Source organism: Salminus brasiliensis, chromosome 18 (genome assembly GCF_030463535.1).
Source record: "Salminus brasiliensis chromosome 18, fSalBra1.hap2, whole genome shotgun sequence".
NCBI classification, from domain to species: domain Eukaryota; kingdom Metazoa; phylum Chordata; class Actinopteri; order Characiformes; family Bryconidae; genus Salminus; species Salminus brasiliensis.
Window position 1 is genome coordinate 29,919,339 of NC_132895.1, and position 17,184 is coordinate 29,936,522.

At 39.0% G+C, this 17,184-nt stretch overlaps 1 protein-coding gene across 2 annotated transcripts in view; it reads left to right on the plus strand.

The window, feature by feature from the left end:
* Positions 1-15,756, plus strand: part of rab27b (RAB27B, member RAS oncogene family) — a 64,777-nt gene extending 49,021 nt beyond the window's left edge. For both annotated transcript variants that reach the window (XM_072661552.1, XM_072661553.1), the window contains exons 3-6: positions 2,132-2,217; positions 5,363-5,466; positions 5,636-5,759; positions 8,657-15,756. In XM_072661552.1, the coding sequence (XP_072517653.1) occupies positions 2,132-2,217; positions 5,363-5,466; positions 5,636-5,759; positions 8,657-8,843 (501 nt within the window). In that variant the 3' untranslated portion in view covers positions 8,844-15,756. The remainder of the gene's footprint in view (positions 1-2,131; positions 2,218-5,362; positions 5,467-5,635; positions 5,760-8,656) is intronic.
* Positions 15,757-17,184: the final 1,428 nt, after the last annotated feature.

A 17,184-nucleotide genomic window follows, 5' to 3' on the forward strand; every position in this document is an offset into this window, starting at 1 on the left:
AGGCTATGAATGAGGCAGCCTCTGAATTGGGACACAGCCACTGTATATTCCTGCTACAGCAGTTTAGCCCCGCCCACTCACCCCGAAGTTCTAAAGAGTGTTTCTACAGCGTAATTCCTGTTTGCATCACAGCATCGTGTAAAAACGGCGCTCCTGTCAAAGGACACAGCTTTAGCCCCTCCCACTCACACTGAAGTTATAAAGGGTGTTTAGGTTCGTACTGCTTAGAATGACACATAATACAGGGCAGCAAATCAGAATAGAGCTCATTTACATATACATCAGTCTTAACTGAAGGTACAGTAGCATGGAACACTGGGGAAAATGGTCATGCTGAAGTTAATTATAATTATAATATATATAATATATATTATAATATATTATGTAGGCTATGCCTCTTTACCTGTAGCTTATATTCATAGTAACAGTGTGCTATTTGCTCACTGGGCCTCATGGTGAATGGTTGGGTGTGGGAGGCACTGCGTGAATGAAAGGAGTAGATAACGCTTGGGTGTGATGCTGATAAGCTGTATAATATGACATAATTAAGGTTAGATAACAGCAGTGTTAGTGGAGCATAGCGTAGATAAGGTCAGCAGTTCTACTAACATACCAAAGAACTACTATAAGCATAATCAGAACACATCAGTAACGTTGATTTTGCGTGAGTTCGGAATTATTTCCGATCATTTTGGACATTTCATACTCTATTTTAATATCTAACTTTCCAACCTTGCTTTATCCCTTACATCCTCTACAATTCTGTATAATGTGTCACTGTACATTTGAAGCCGTTATATGTAAATGACAATCATCCTATAAAAAAAAATAAAAAATTGATCTCATGTCACGATTTTCATGTTCAGCTTATGAGCATAATGTTAGGAAACTGCTGAAAGTATTGAATACATTCCTATTAAGGGGACTGCGTATAATCATACCGCTGTAACAGAGAGCACTGCTTTCAAATGCAACTCAGAGTCAAATAAAAGCGAATAAGATTAATTGCAGATGATTAATCGCGATTACAGATAATAATGCGATTAAATCAAAGATTAATTTCACATAGGTCGAACAAAATCCACTGCTTTTAAAGTGGGAACATCTTTAGCGGCAGATGCCTATTATAAATTGTGGTTAAACAGGATTAACTACACCGAATAATGCGATTAATCGCAGAATAACGCGATTAATCGCAGATTTGTTTATCATATATATAAGAATGCACTGCTTTCCTTTGAGATATCTTTATTTGAAATATTGATATTGAATTAAAATATTGTGCAATTTTAGCCGATTGCAATTGCGATTAATCGCAATTGACTACACAGAATAACATGATTAATCACAGACTGATTTAACATGGTTATATAATGGAAAGATCATTCCATTCCATTCCAAATTAGGCAAATGTGAGGAATTGGTTGCATAGAATAATGCGATTAATCGCAGGATAGTTTCATATAAGTGCAACAAAATGCACAGCTTTGCTTTTAAAATGGATTAGTCAGATTTCACTATTTAAGATAAGTGCAATTAACGTGATAAGCTTTAGAGAATAATGTGATCAGCTGCACAGAATAATGTGATTAATTGTAGCATCATTTCATAAAGGTACAACAAAATGCACTGCTTTGCTTTTAAAATTTAAACTTTTGAAATTTCTTTTGTCAAATATGAGCAAATACGACACATTTAATCAATCACAATAAACTATAGGGGAAAAAATCACAGATTATATTAACATTGGTATCAAAATTGGACTGCTTTAAAAATGGAAATTTTAGGTTAATAACAACTGCGATTAATTGCAACTAACTGTACAGAATAATGCGATTAATCACAGATATATTTCCCAATAAAAAAGCACTGCTTCTCAAATGAAAACATCTTTCTTTATTATTAAATGTGATTAATCATGATCAACTACCAACAATAATGCAATTTTAATTCATTACTTAATTATATTAAAAAATAATAACAACAAATTATATGACAGGCCTAGTAAATTGTTAAAAAGGCACAAGTTACAAATTTGGAAATGTATGATTTTGGTCCAACAATGTCAAAAAACTTGACTGTGTGTGTGTGTGTGTGTGTGTGTGTGTGTGTGTGTGTGTGTGTTTTCCAGGTGTACAGCACTAGCAGCCCCAATGGGACCACGGGGAAGGCGTTCAAGGTTCACCTGCAGCTGTGGGACACAGCTGGACAGGAAAGGTACATCACCACATTCAACCAGCCATGTTCCAACATTACACAATCCACCTCACAGTATCCGAAAGAGGTTCAGGCACACAAAGACGACCCGGAGATACTCATCTTCAACCCTGCTCATCCGGCTCACCTCGACTGACTGAGCGAGAGTGCTACAGACGTCAGCAGCGGAGTCGGAGCTGGGTGGTTTTTTTTTTTAATTCTTCCCACCTTTCTAGACAGATGGCTGGATAACCGAAAGGCAGAGAGATCATATGATCGTGTGACGAGCCGGATTTGCACAGAAATGCCAAAACTGTTTCTGAACGTATGAGTCATGACGTCGCTGCGCAGGCCGGCTATTTTCAGCCCTCAGTGTGAAAGGTTTGAGAAATTACAGTTTGAGGATCTGAGCAGCGAGCCTCGGCTGAACCTGGGAGAAGAGCTGAAGCTGTTTAGGCTGGAAGAATCTAAATCAAATCACATCATTGCGTTTGTTCAGCGCTTTTTTACATAAAGCATAAAACTCAAAGGTGGAGGAAGAAAGACTCACGAGGGGGATCCATCCTCCTCTGGTCTGAACCAGTTATACATTTTTAATGTATCACTACGTTCAGGTGTACTGATATAGTCATTGTAGTGATGGTAAGAATAATTAAAGTAATAATGATGGTTAACTATGAAAGAAATAATGATTATAATAATAATAATAATAATAGCAGCAGTTAGAGTCCATGTAAACTACAGTGCGGTCAGTAATTAGTGGTCCAAGGTGGGTAGCAGTATCTGGAGGGTGGGCAGCTAGTCTGAAGGTATCATTTTTCTATTTAGACAAAATTTCGAATAAAATTAATATACAGAAAGGAAATTTTAATTAAGCTCATTTTTATTAATTATTAATAAAACTAAAAAAGGATTAAGATATAATAACATTTATGTCTGGAATGAAATTATTAAAGAATTATTAAAAAATATTAAATCCAAAATGTATTTTAAAAAACATTCAAACAAATATCCAGGAATACTGTATAATGCAGTTAATATCCAGAATTAATTTATTGCACAATAACAAAGAAATAAAGTGTATAATGAATACATGGAATGAAGTTATTTAAAAGAAAATTATATCCAGAATTAAATTAGTATAAAATAGCATCCGGGAGTAAGGTATAATAAGATATAATCAAATCCAGATTGGAGTAATAATAACTATAATATTAAAATTATGTTCTAATAACACTAATATCCAGTATAAAGTCTTAATAACATTAATATTAGAATTATGTTCCAACAGCATTAATATCCACTATGAAGCTCTAATAGCAATAATATGCTCTATGAAGCTCTAATAGCATTAATATCCAGTATGAAGTTCTAATAACATTAATATCCAGTATGAAGCTCTAATAACATTAATTTCCAGTATGAAGTTCTAATAACATTAATATCCAGTATGAAGCTCTAATAGCATTAATATCCAGTATGAAGTTCTAATAACATTAATATCCAGTATGAAGCTCTAATAACATTAATTTCCAGTATGAAGTTCTAATAACATTAATATCCAGTATGAAGCTCTAATAACATTAATTTCCAGAATGAAGCTCTAATAACATTAATATCCAGTATGAAGTTCTGATAACATTAATATCCAGTATGAAGCTCTAATAACATTAATATCCAGTATGAAGCTTTAATAACATTAATATCCAGTATGAAGCTCTAATAACATTAATATCCAGTATGAAGTTCTGATAACATTAATATCCAGTATGAAGCTCTAATAACATTAATATCCAGTATGAAGTTTTGATAACATTAATATCCAGTATGAAGCTCTAATAACATTAATATCCAGTATGAAGTTCTGATAACATTAATATCCAGTATGAAGTTCTGATAACATTAATATCCAGTATGAAGCTCTAATAACATTAATATCCAGCATGAAGCTCTAATAACATTAATATCCAGTATGAAGTTCTGATAACATTAATATCCAGTATGAAGTTCTAATAACATTAATATCCAGTATGAAGCTCTAATAACATTAATATCCAGTATGAAGTTCTGATAACATTAATATCCAGTATGAAGCTCTAATAACATTAATATCCAGTATGAAGTTCTGATAACATTAATATCCAGTATGAAGCTCTAATAACATTAATATCCAGTATGAAGCTCTAATAACATTAATATCCAGTATGAAGTTCTGATAACATTAATATCCAGTATGAAGCTCTAATAACATTAATATCCAGCATAAAGCTCTAATAACATTAATATCCAGTATGAAGTTCTGATAACATTAATATCTTTTTGTTTAAAGAACATTTGATGAACTTTTCTGAATGTATGAGTCACAGCGTCATTGCACAGCACGGCTATTTTAAGCCCTCAGTGTGAAAGGGTTCGAGAGAACATCTGCATATGTATCCTCCAGGTTCACAGACCATTCCTTTCCTCCGTTATTATTTTAATATGACCAGTGCCTGGTAGCGTATGGTCGGCCAGGAATTACCCAGAGAACCTTTGCATATCAGCCCTAATGTAAAAGAGCCTCCTATCTCCACAGTGCTAAGTATACAGGAGTTAGGACTGTCTAGTGCAAGTTAAAGGGCAAGTCCACTATTTTTTTTTATTATTGACAAGTGTATAAATCCATGTTTAAGATGTAAACAAGCAAATTCTGTGGATTTTTTTGGTTATTAAATGCTCTGTTACGGGGAAACAATCAGTCAGAATCAGTTCACAATGGTGGTCAATGGAACCAGGCGTCTGAACCTTTTTAAAAGCTCCCTCACAGAGCTTAATGACGCCACATGTTGAGGAATACACTGTGTGATACCTGACACACCGTTTCAACAGAATTCTGAGAAGAGTTTGGGTCTAAAACATGTTTGTAAAATCGCATATCATTAAACTGGTGGAGGGATACATTGGGGGCGTTGTGTGGAAAAGTAGTTCCTACAGTAAACTTACATTTTGTCTGATTTGCCACCGTTTTGCCAACTACTGTCACTCCACATGAAACTCAGAAGGCACAAGGTGATGGTGGGATCACTGGTGGCTTTACATAGTAGCTAAAAAGGCTATATATCTGCATGGTAGTCATGGCGACCAATGAACGGCTTCACACCGTTCTGCGTCTTCATCTTCATCGTAGGTTCCGAAGCCTGACGACGGCCTTCTTCAGGGACGCCATGGGCTTCCTGCTGATGTTCGACCTGACCAGCCAGCAGAGCTTTCTCAACGTCCGCAACTGGATGAGTCAGTATCCCAGAATTCTAATTTTATTCGGAATGAGGTTCTCATGAAATGATCACCCATTAAATTAATGTCAGGACTTAATTAATTAAAAAAAATGATTAAATATTAAAAATAAAACATCTAGATCCAGGATGAATTTCGGATAAACGGGATATTCCTGTGTGTGCAGGTCAGCTACAGGCTAACGCCTACTGCGAAAACCCAGACATCGTCCTCGTCGGCAACAAAGCTGACCTGGCTGACCAGAGGGAAGTCCAGGAGAAGCAGGCCAAAGAGCTGGCAGACAAATACGGGTAGGTATTAAAAAGAGCTGATCCTGCTTTTGTTGGAGTAACTGTCTCTACTGTCCAGGGAGGAAGGCTTTCTACTAGATTGTGGATGAGCGTTGCTGTGAGGATTTGATTGCATTCAGCGACAAGTTGGCGTCAGTGAGATCAGGTCAACATTGGATGATCACCACGCCACCTCATCATCCCCAACTCACCCCTAAAGTATTAGATGGAGCACCACCATCATTCCACTGCTCCACAGCTCAATGCTGGGGGGCGTTATACACCTGTGCCAATAGGTTCATGTCCTATTCTATTGGCTATATTCTCCACAGGGACTAGGCAAGCTGTATATGTGTGCATTAGCCCATCTGTGTCAGTGATGGGTGCAACCTAAAGCATCTGCACGCGTTCATTAGTAGGGGTGGCCACAAATATTTGGACATATAGTGAATAGTTGGCTCTCCGAGCTTGAATTCCTGCTTTGTTATCTGTGGCCGATTTCAGAAAACAGAAAGTATGGGGGCAGAAATGTCAGCTGTGTGGCAAAATGTAGGCCCTTGACCAAGGACCTTAACCTTGTCTACCCCAGGGGTGCTGTAGCATGGCTGACCCTGTGCTTTGACCCCGGCTTTCCAAACTGGGATATGTATATTTCTTAATATATACCATATATTAATATATTAATATGGGCCTTTACCATCATAGCTGGATTTTCCCATTGGGTACAGTAAAGTAAATGTAGGGTAACTCTTAACACACACACACACACACACACATTAGACCACACACCGATTACTGTGGAATTCATAGATTTTTGTTTGAAAAGCTGTTGTCACTCTGGCAAATGTGTCCTGGCAATTGTATTAACTCCTGAATGAAGCTCTAAAGAACATGTGGTGCTGAACCTGTTCTCAACCTGTTCCACTGATCGAGCCCTCCTCTGTAATAGCCTGAAACACTGTTTCTCAGTGAGGCCACTGTAATTTAACACGATATACATACCCTGTAATTACCCTGCTGTTTAATGAGTATAATAACAGACCTGCTTAATAGCAGCGCAGCAAATCAGTCAGTAAGGAAGCACTTCCAGCTGGAACAGAAGGTACAAGCAGTCCACTTTGTGTCCTTAGTGCTGCTAACTTTTAGATGTGTGCAGAGATTTGGCTCAAATAATGTTAGTATCCAGTATGAAGCTCTAATAGCATTAATATCCAATATGAAGCTCTAATAGCATTAATATCCAATATGAAGTTCTAATAACATTAATATCCAGTATGAAGTTCTAATAACATTAATTTCCAGTATGAAGTTCTAATAACATTAATATCCAGTATGAAGCCTTAATAGCATTAATATCCAGTGTAAAGTTCTAATAGCATTAATATCCAGTATGAAGCCTTAATAGCATTAATATCCAGTGTAAAGTTCTAATAGCATTAATATCCAGTATGAAGTTCTAATAACATTAATATCCAGTATGAAGTTCTAATAACATTAATTTCCAGTATGAAGTTCTAATAACATTAATATCCAGTATGAAGTTCTAATAGCATTAATATCCAGTATGAAGCTCTAATAACATTAAAATTCAGTATGAAGCTCTAATAACATTAATATCCAGTATGAAGCTCTGATAACATTAATATCCAGAATGAAGCTCTAATAACATTAGTATCCAGTATGAAGTTCTAATAACAATATCCAGTATGAAGCTCTAATAACATTAATATCCAGTATGAAGCTCTAATAACATTAATATCCAGTATGAAGTTCTAATAACATTAATATCCAGTATGAAGCTCTAATAGCATTAATATCCAGTATGAAGTTCTAATAACATTAATATCCAGTATGAAGTTCTAATAACAATATCCAGTATGAAGCTCTAATAACATTAATATCCAGTATGAAGTTCTAATAACATTAATATCCAGTATGAAGCTCTAATAGCATTAATATCCAGTATGAAGTTCTAATAACATTAATATCCAGTATGAAGTTCTAATAACATTAATATCCAGTATGAAGCTCTAATAACATTAGTATCCAGTATGAAGCTCTAATAACATTAATATCCAGTATGAAGCTCTAATAACATTAGTATCCAGTATGAAGCTCCTCTTTGGAGAAGTAATGCTAATTTATGCTATCAATCCTTCAGGAATTCTAGTGCAGTGCTAACGCTAACACTGATGCACATGACCATTTTTATTCTATTAACACTAAACATGGATATCTAAAGCTTGTAAAAGATGTTCTATTTGTTGTATCTGAAGCTTGGGACAGTTGTTAGCAGTTTTGTCAGTAGCAGTTTTACAGCAACCACCTCAGTTAAAAGTTTTTTTATTAAATAATAATTAACCAAAAATAACAGACATATTTATAAGTTCTGAGAAATCATTAGACTGGTTTTGAAGGTCTGGAAGGCTTTGAACTAATTATTATTGAGGCAAAAAAACTAATTTACCCTGATGCTAAATATACATGCTAGCAATTTAGTATTTCATGTTTTCAATTTATGATAAACTGTGACATGCGTTGTCAAGAACAAGTTCGTTTTTTAGGGTGTAACTAAAAACATTTATTCTAACTACGCCATCTGATGCCCAGAAATAGTGAAAGTATATATTTCTGACAAACAAATGGATGTTGGCACATCACACACTGAGGGGAAAACACTTCATGTAAAAAGAAAGAGTTCTCATCAGCCTCCAGCATTGCACCAGTTAGCTTGTTCGCTTGTAAATCTTTGTGCTACTGATTTGTCTTAGCCTCCAGTGCTAGCACCTAATGAGTGCTAATTTCACTAAGCTAACGTAGGCTATGTTCTGTCCATCCCTGTAGAACTGATCAAGCTGATCAAGTTTCCAACTCAGTTTACATCAATTATTTTTTGTCCTACCTCTTCTCCCCTCCAGCATCCCATACTTCGAGACGAGCGCTGCCACGGGCGCACAGGTGGACAAGGCGGTGGTCACTTTGTTGGATCTGGTGATGAAGAGGATGGAGCAGTGCGTCGAAAAGCCCACAGCCGAGGCCCAAAACACTGAAGGAACCAGCAAGCTGACCGCTGCCCCTGCTACCGAGAAGAAATGCGCTTGTTAAAAAAAAAAATACGCAAGGCCATGCTTTGTTGCACCCCCTCCCCCAACCCCACTGGTGGACAAACGTGGAATTACAGCTCAGCGCCGAATGTGGTCTGATGTGGTTGTGAAAAACAAGGCTCTGGGCGGCTTTGGTTCCAGCCTTGTCTGTCTTGGCTCATCGAATTTAAGACGTGTGGTCGTTACGTTTCTTAAAAAAAAAAGAAAAAAAACGTCTCCAATGCATTTCGGAGCGTTTCTGAAAACGTTGATTCCCCTTGTCTTATGTAAACAGCCTTGATAATTTTTGAGAAATTATGACCGAGTATGTATCAACTATGGCAAAGATATCCTAAATGTATGGATTACACACAGTCTACCTTTAAGGAATGAATGTTTTCGGTCCTTTGTCTTCATTACTTGTGCCTAGAGTTACACTGAAACCCTTTTTTTAATATCATTCATTTTATTGTATGCTATTTTTTTTTTCGGAATGTCCCGTTTAGCTCGGTTTGCTTCATCTGAACTCCTTCGTCTTCAGTTTCAGCCTCAGGATTAGTACTCTGGTCACTGGATTTCATCTGGTCTCCCTGGGTTAACGGGGGGGTTTCCCATTGCAATTGCTTTCTAGTGCTAATCTTAGTCCTAGGGCCAGAACGTATAACATTTTCTTGGGCTCTTAGCAGAAATGGGCAGTATTAGCATGCTAACTCAAGAATTGCAACATTCCTGGGACTGTAAAGTTGTAGGCTATGTAAAATATCGTTCTGAAAACCCAGTTAGCTAAACAGTCCAACAGTAATTGGTGATGATGTGTTTTTGCTAATGTTATTTTTAGCATCTAAAGTGCTAACAGTACTAGCATTACAAATAAACAATGAGGTTCAGCTTCCGAGTGGTTTCTAAAAGAACGATAGTCTTACAATAGTCATAAATCAAATATTCATAATAACTTTACATAGATTTCGCTGTACAATTTACAAAAGAGCTGCAGGATATCATCCGATCACTTCAGGACACTTTTGGAATTGTCAAAAAGTGCATAGGCTACTGGGCTAACTGCTAGGCTGTTCGTGTGCCAAAAAACTCCGGTTTGACAGAGTTTGCCTTTGACGAACGTCGTTCGTAAATTCAGTCTGCATGTCCCTGCGGCCAAACTTGCGAGTGTTGCGAGCCGTCCAGTGTTTAGCTATCAGCGCTGTCCACATACTTAATTTTCCACTCATGAGATCATGATCAAGGCCTTACTGTGCTCATCCATCAAATTCATCAAACGACCCGGTTCCCTTTCTACCCCACAAATGTACTCAGTCAGCCAACGCATGCTTGGTGTCTGAGGTAAACTTCTTTACTTTCATACCGGAGCTACGAGGCTAACGTTGCTAACAAGTAATGGGATTAGCGTGATGCTAACTGCTTGCGTAAATCCTCAAACACTCCCCTCAAACCTCGTGAAGGTGTTCGGTAATGTCCACCTAAGATTTGATTAAGTGCTTTCTGACACTGTGTGACCCCCTGTTATCTGTAAACATGGAGCTAAGGATGTTAGCATAGCTTACAGCTGTAATTCACACCTTGAGCCACCTCTGAAGGACATGTCTTTCTGGACAAGCTGAGAGATACTGAACAGATTACTGAGGTGGTCCGCATGCTAATATTACAGGATTTTACCGAAATTTGACTCAGTTAGCAGCGTGCTAAGCCTGGAGTAGCAACGATATAGACGCTATTCACCATATTACAGCCAGTAGAGCATCAGCCTGGTTTCAAAGCCGCCATTCTAAGTTAAAAATGCTACAGAATTCACGTAAGCAAGACTGTTAGAAATTACCGAACATCTTCCACATGCTTTGTTGATCGAGGCGCATAACTAGCGCCATGCTAGTTGGCTAATGCTTGCTAACTTCCACTCCACTCGTTATTAGCTAGCGACATTAGCCTCGTAGCTCCAGTGTAAAACCAAAGAAGCTAACCTCAGACGCTAAACATGCCTTAGCCGACCGACTACATTTGGGCTAAGGGTTGCTGGGGGTGCGAGGTGCTGTTGTGTTTTCAAGTGCTTGTAATGGGACGTTCCTGTCAACACTGTTAGCTGCATACGATTTTTTTGGGAGTTTTTTTTTGTGGTGCGCACAGGACGCCTTAGCTAGGTAGGATAGCACCAAGGACATGTAGAGGCGCTAGCAGCTGTCTTCTGCTTCTTTTTACCAAGCATTCATGGCTACAGCGACAAAATAGCATATTTCTACCTGCCATTTCCTCGTTGTCTCACTTCTGGACATTGGCTTGTCCCATTTCTGATTTTTAGGGTGCTCGTGAGGGGCCCCTTCGCACCCTTAATGTGGCCTGTTTAGAAATGTCCGCACTAAGGGCACATATATATATATACCCATGATAACCCCTTTTCGGGCGCAAATAAGGCACGGGACACCCCGACAACATCAAATGTGCCAACTAGGACAGGGCTGTGTCTCCTCGCTGGTAGTAGATGACCTATTTTTGTCCCATTTCATCCTATTTGGGCTCAGTTACAGCTGCTTGACCAACTTGACCGACATGCTCTTTGGAATGGTTTTTAATAAGCATTGCTTATCCTTATTAGCATATGAAATAAATACACGATAAAGTCATTGAAATTCCACTTTTTTTCCTCATGGATTATGGCCTTAACGGTCCGCGAAGGTGATATGTAGCTTTTTAGCGAAACGTCCAGGCACTACCTGTTTCCAGAAGTGCAGCATACGGCCAATAAGGCTAGGCTAGGGTGATTTAGGGTCATTTTGCTCGCGCAGATCGTATTTCTGAAGCAGTGGTTGAAGAACAAGCCAGTGGAATAACGATTTCAGCGGATAGAAAGGTCTCAAAAGCAGTAAAATACACCTAGAAATCCGTTAAATAGTTAAGTAAACGTCCGTGCCACCATCGCTCCCCAATATATCAGTGGTTTAAAAGCCCTGCCGTGTGGATAAGTGGTTCTCAGGGACTCCTAGACGGTCTTGTGGACCATGGTCTTGGGGCCTTGGGGGAGTACATGAGTGCCAGAGTGGCCTACTTGCACAGATATTGCTCGTACACTTTTTTTCGCCCGTTCTCCGAAGTGTGCTTTTTTTCCAGAAGAGCAGCGTAAGCCTCCTGGGCATTGCTCTCGGGTTGTAATAGAGTTCATTAGTTGTAATCCAGGCTTAACCCAATTAGCGTGATTCAGCTTTCCGAGGGTTTGAAGGTAAAATTCCTTTTTTGGGGGGGAAAAAGAGAAGGATGTACCTCTCCATTTTCCGCCACTTACACTACCAAGAGATCCGCCTTTCCGGTCATTTCGTCTCAAATGGATTACGGTCGTATCGTACATCGTATTCAGAGCGAACGCAGTCTGGACACTGGGCACAAAGCAGCTAGCAGTGCTAACCCAACATTCCCACAGGCAATTTTTTTCATGTTAGTTAGAGCTACTTACAGCAGAGCTAGCTAGCGCTACCTTCCCAACACAACACAAAAATATCGTGAGGTAAAAAAAAGTGTGGGGTAGCTACCACATCCAAAAATGACCAGGAATACATCCACCCAAATGTTTGTATGCCTGATCTTACCATTTTTTGAAGGGAAAGCTCAGAAATTAAGCTCTAGTGAAGCTCTGGACGCATCAGGTGCTTGTGAGGCTATCAGGTAAGACGTTAGCTAACCTAGCTAGCTAAGAGCCTCACGAGCACCAGAGGTCATCGGAGCTACATAACCGAGCCATTTCTCTGGGTAGGACCTTTTCTATGGAAGGTGGTGGATACAGTTAAATGGTAGTCGTAACACAAAGTAAACAAAGATGGCCGCCCCCCACGGCTGTCCGTAACAATTAGCTATATTAATAAGGGAGTAATCTAGCAACTAGCAAGCTAGTCATGTCCTGAACCACTCACGGCCTGGCGTGTCGTCATTACAGCAGTGTTTACAGCTAAACTTTGTCGATAGCCTGAGCACCAACCACTGGTAACGTTAAGAATTGGGAATGTTTGCTAGTTACATTAGCGCTATGCTAGCGATGGCGACATGTGCTACCCACACAGGGTTTTCACTAAACACAGACAAATTGAAGCACTTAAAGCTTTTAACATACCACCAAGATAAAACCCTCTAAAAGACTCTGAATATTAGCGCAGGAGCTTGTTAGCTAGCTAGCACGTTAGCCTGTCAGCTGGCTGTTGGGCATGTGGAGCTGTTCAGCCCAGCCGCAGTTAAACAAAGCCTTTCGCTTCCTAACCTAACAACTAACATTTAGCTAGCTGACTTCATACACGTGCAACATGTACCTACAGACAGGCTAACATTTGTGGGATCCTGCTGGTGTTTTCCTTCGTTTTTCGTCCGGGGACGGAAGCAGGGTTGCCAGATTCCTCGTACAGTTTTCAACATAAAAGTTGTTAATGAGAACAGTCCGAATGTTTCAATACTGAACGATACACCATCCTTTTTTGAGATTTGCTGTCGAACAGACATGTTTGACTTTTGGCAAGAATACAATAAAACCAAACAATCTCAAATCTCAAAATCTCATGGTAACACTGGGCTTTATAACATTCATCTTTACGAGGAAAAACAAGAATTTGATGCACAAGTTTTAATATATATATATACTGAAATTAATACAGGGTCAAAAAACATACATCTACCATGCCTAATGTCCTTTTAGCAAGTTGCCAACCTTAACCAGATGTTTTTGTAGCCATCAGCCAGACGTTCTGGGCAGATTTCTGGTTGGATATTTGACTGCTAGTAGGGTTCAGTTTAATTAGTTGGTTTCCTGGCACAGACTTTTAAGCACAGTCCACACTGGATATACCATGGATACACTATGATGGCTTGAGGTCATCCTGAGGAACTCAACTGAGGAAGTCCTGCTTCTTCATAATTCCATCCACTTTGTCCAAAGTGTCAGTTCCACTTGCAGCAAAACAGCCTCAGAGCATGATACTACCACCACCATGCTTGACAGTACAGTGTGTTTACTCCTTTACTCCGCCGAATGTACCTCTGGTCAGTGTGTTCAATCAACTCAATCTTTCCTCCCGAACTCAATCTTTCTTTGTCCATGTGGTTCAGCCACAAACTTTACTCGAGATTGAAAGTGCTGATTTTGGAGCAGGGCCTTCTTGTTTGGGTGTAGACTGTAGACTGTAGACGGTGAAACCACTGTTCCAGCTTTCTCCAGGTAATGGTAGGCCTGTTTTGTGAAGTTCTTGGGTTGTTCCTGATTATTCGAACCAGTTTCCTCTCAGTTGAGGATGACCATTTGGGTTTTCTTCCCAAATGGCAAGAACTTTGGCACTTCCAGAAGTGGCTACACCTCCCAGTGACTTACGTACTTCTGCACAGTTGTTTGAGCTGATCTTGGAATCTGCAGTTGTTCAGAAATGTCTCCAAGAGATGCTCCTGACTTGTGGAAAATCTAAGACCACCCTTCTCAGATCTGCACTGAGCTCCTCGGACGTTCTAGCTTGAGTGTTAGTCAATCCAATGAGGAATTATTTTTAATGTGGGCACCTAAAATGAGGGGTACCAACTGTAGTAGAGCTGGGCGATATGGACAAATTTTATATCACGACATTTAAAGACATTTTTAGTGAGTATCGTGATTTTTACTTATAATGAAATTTAATCACGATACGATAAAATATTATCATATTGCCCAGCTCTAAGCTGTAGCCCATCATGATTACTAGCAGGATGTTAAGAGGCATTGATTTTGGCAAGTTAAAAGACATTGCAGCTGTTTCAGCACCACTGAAGTAACCCCTTAAACCCTCAGATCACGGTTCAATTGTTTTTCTAAACAATTCCTAAAGTGAAAATGATTGTTTAGCCATTTTTTCAACCAGATTTTTTTGTGGCGTTCTGCAGGGTTCTATTTTAGGGCCTATGAAAGTGATGGCAATTATAATTACAGAGCAATTAATGTAAGTAATGTAGGCAAAGTAAGTTATGTTGAGTTTACGGGTTTAAGAATCTATGCGAGTATGTTTATCAACTCCCCAAACTTTTCCTCGAAAAATTGCCCATAAAATTTCTCAACGAAAGAAAATGACAGTAACCAGTAAAAGCCAAGCCCACTATAGCTGTGAGCTTCCGCCCACCGTACTGCATTTCCCACCCTGGATAATGGACCAGCTGAGTCCAACCCAAAAACCCAATTTGCTGGGAAACCGCCCAGTCTGCCAAAACACCGGACTTAAGTGATGACAGCTCCCCCTTGTGGAGAATTGTTCAGACTGCACACGTTTCCATGTTTAGCCCTCAAATTCAAGACCATTTATAGAAAACACTAATTGTACTGCCTTAATGGAGTAACTTTGACGGTCTACGGCAAAAACCAGAGTTCGGGGTTTCTGAGTCGCTTCGGGTTGTTTTGCGCAACTTGAGGACTTATTGTCCCCGCCCCCTTTTTTGTTTGTTTGTTTGTTTTTTGTTTTTCATCCTCCCGACATGACAATCCTCGGACCAAACGCTGCTGGTGTAATGAGATTAGACCCTTTAAGTACAGCGCAGGACAGACCAACCCTCCACGCCAGCCCCTTTCCCCCCAAAACAAATGAGGACAACTCCCTAATGCTCCCTAATAGTTTACATCTCTCACAACTCCAGTCCCCCTCTCGAACGTTTACATTGAATGAATCTCTCGTCGTGCCTGTATAGCTCTACTGACCAATGACTCTGTCCGATCCTTTGTACTGGTTGTGAACTCTTAGATATTTTATTGCATTAGAAGTATATTTAACAAAAGATAAAAAAAAAAAAAGAAAAAAAAGAAAATTAATAATATAGGTATGAGTAGGATGTGTAACAGTATACCGGGTTAACATCGACTCACTTTTCTTTGAGAACATTATTATTAAGTTATGAGTGTTCTGTATGTTCCTTATGAATAAAGAAAAACATTGTTATTGAGTACTGCAATGGCTGCGGCTCCATTTTTCCTTGGTCGGGCATAAGCTAACGTGGAATTAGCTTGTGGACTGTGTTTTTAATATGTGGGGGACTCAAAGAATGGACCTGGGGTCAAGAATTGCTGCTGATTGACAGTCATGGGTATATTAACGGATTAAAAATGGCATGTTTTTCAATGTAGACCCGACTTTAGCGTGCAAACAATTAGCAAAGACGGAGATGGCGATGTATTTTCCAGAACTTCTTAAAGAAGTAAACATTGTGATTCACACTTAAGTCATTTAGCAGATGCTCTTTTTCCGGGGTGACCTGTAAAAAAAAGTGCTTCACTGGACAAATATGGACAAATTTTACGACATCAAAGACATTTAAAGACATTTTTTTACGATGTACGATATTTATCATAATATTGTATCACACAAAATGCCAGACAAAACGCACCAACCGTGTAATTTATTTTTAAAAACTGCAACCAAATACTCTCCCATACGGAGTACCGTGATTTTTACTTAAAATATGCAGATCTTTTTGTGGTGTTCTGCAGGGTTCTATTTTAGGGCCTATGAAAAAGGTGCCAATTATAATTACAGAGCAATTAATGTAAGTAATGTAAGCAAAGTAATTTATGTGGAGTTTACGGGTTTAAGGGTTTAAGAATCTATACGAGTATGTTTAGCAATTCCCCAAACTTTTCCCTGAAAAATTGCCCATAAAATTTGTCAATTGACCACTTTACTGCATTTCCCACACTGGATAATGGACCAACCCAAAAATCCAATTTGCTGGGAAACCGCCCAATCTGCCAAAACACCGGACTCAAGTGATGACAGCTCCCCCTTGTGGAGAATTGTTCCGAATGCAGATGATTCCATGTTTAGTCCTCAAATTCAAGACCATTTATAGAGAACACTAACCGTACTGCCTTAATGGAGTAACTTTGACGGTCTACGACAAAAACCAGGGTTCGGGGTTCGGGGTTTGAGTCGCTTCGGGTTGTAAATTACACAGTACCGTGATTTTTACTTAAAATATGCTGACTGAATACACTCTTTGTAATGTAATGACCACGATAACAAAATTGATCACAATAAAATATTGCCATATTGCCCAGCTCTAAGCTGTAGCCCATCATGATCACTAGCAGGATGTTAAGAGGCATTGATTTTGGCAAGTTAAAAGACATTGCAGCTGTTTCAGCACCACTGAATTAACCCCTTAAACCCTCAGATCATGGTTCAGTTGTTTTTCCTAAAGTGAAAATGATTGTTTAGACTTTTTTTTTTTGCGTTTTTCAAAGTAGGCCCGGCTTTAGAGCGCAAACAATTAGCAAAGACGGGGACGGCGGTGTATTTTTCAGAGCTTCTTAAAGAAGTAAACATCATGATTCATAATTAAGGCATTTAGCAGATGCTCTTCTTCTGGGGTGACCTGTA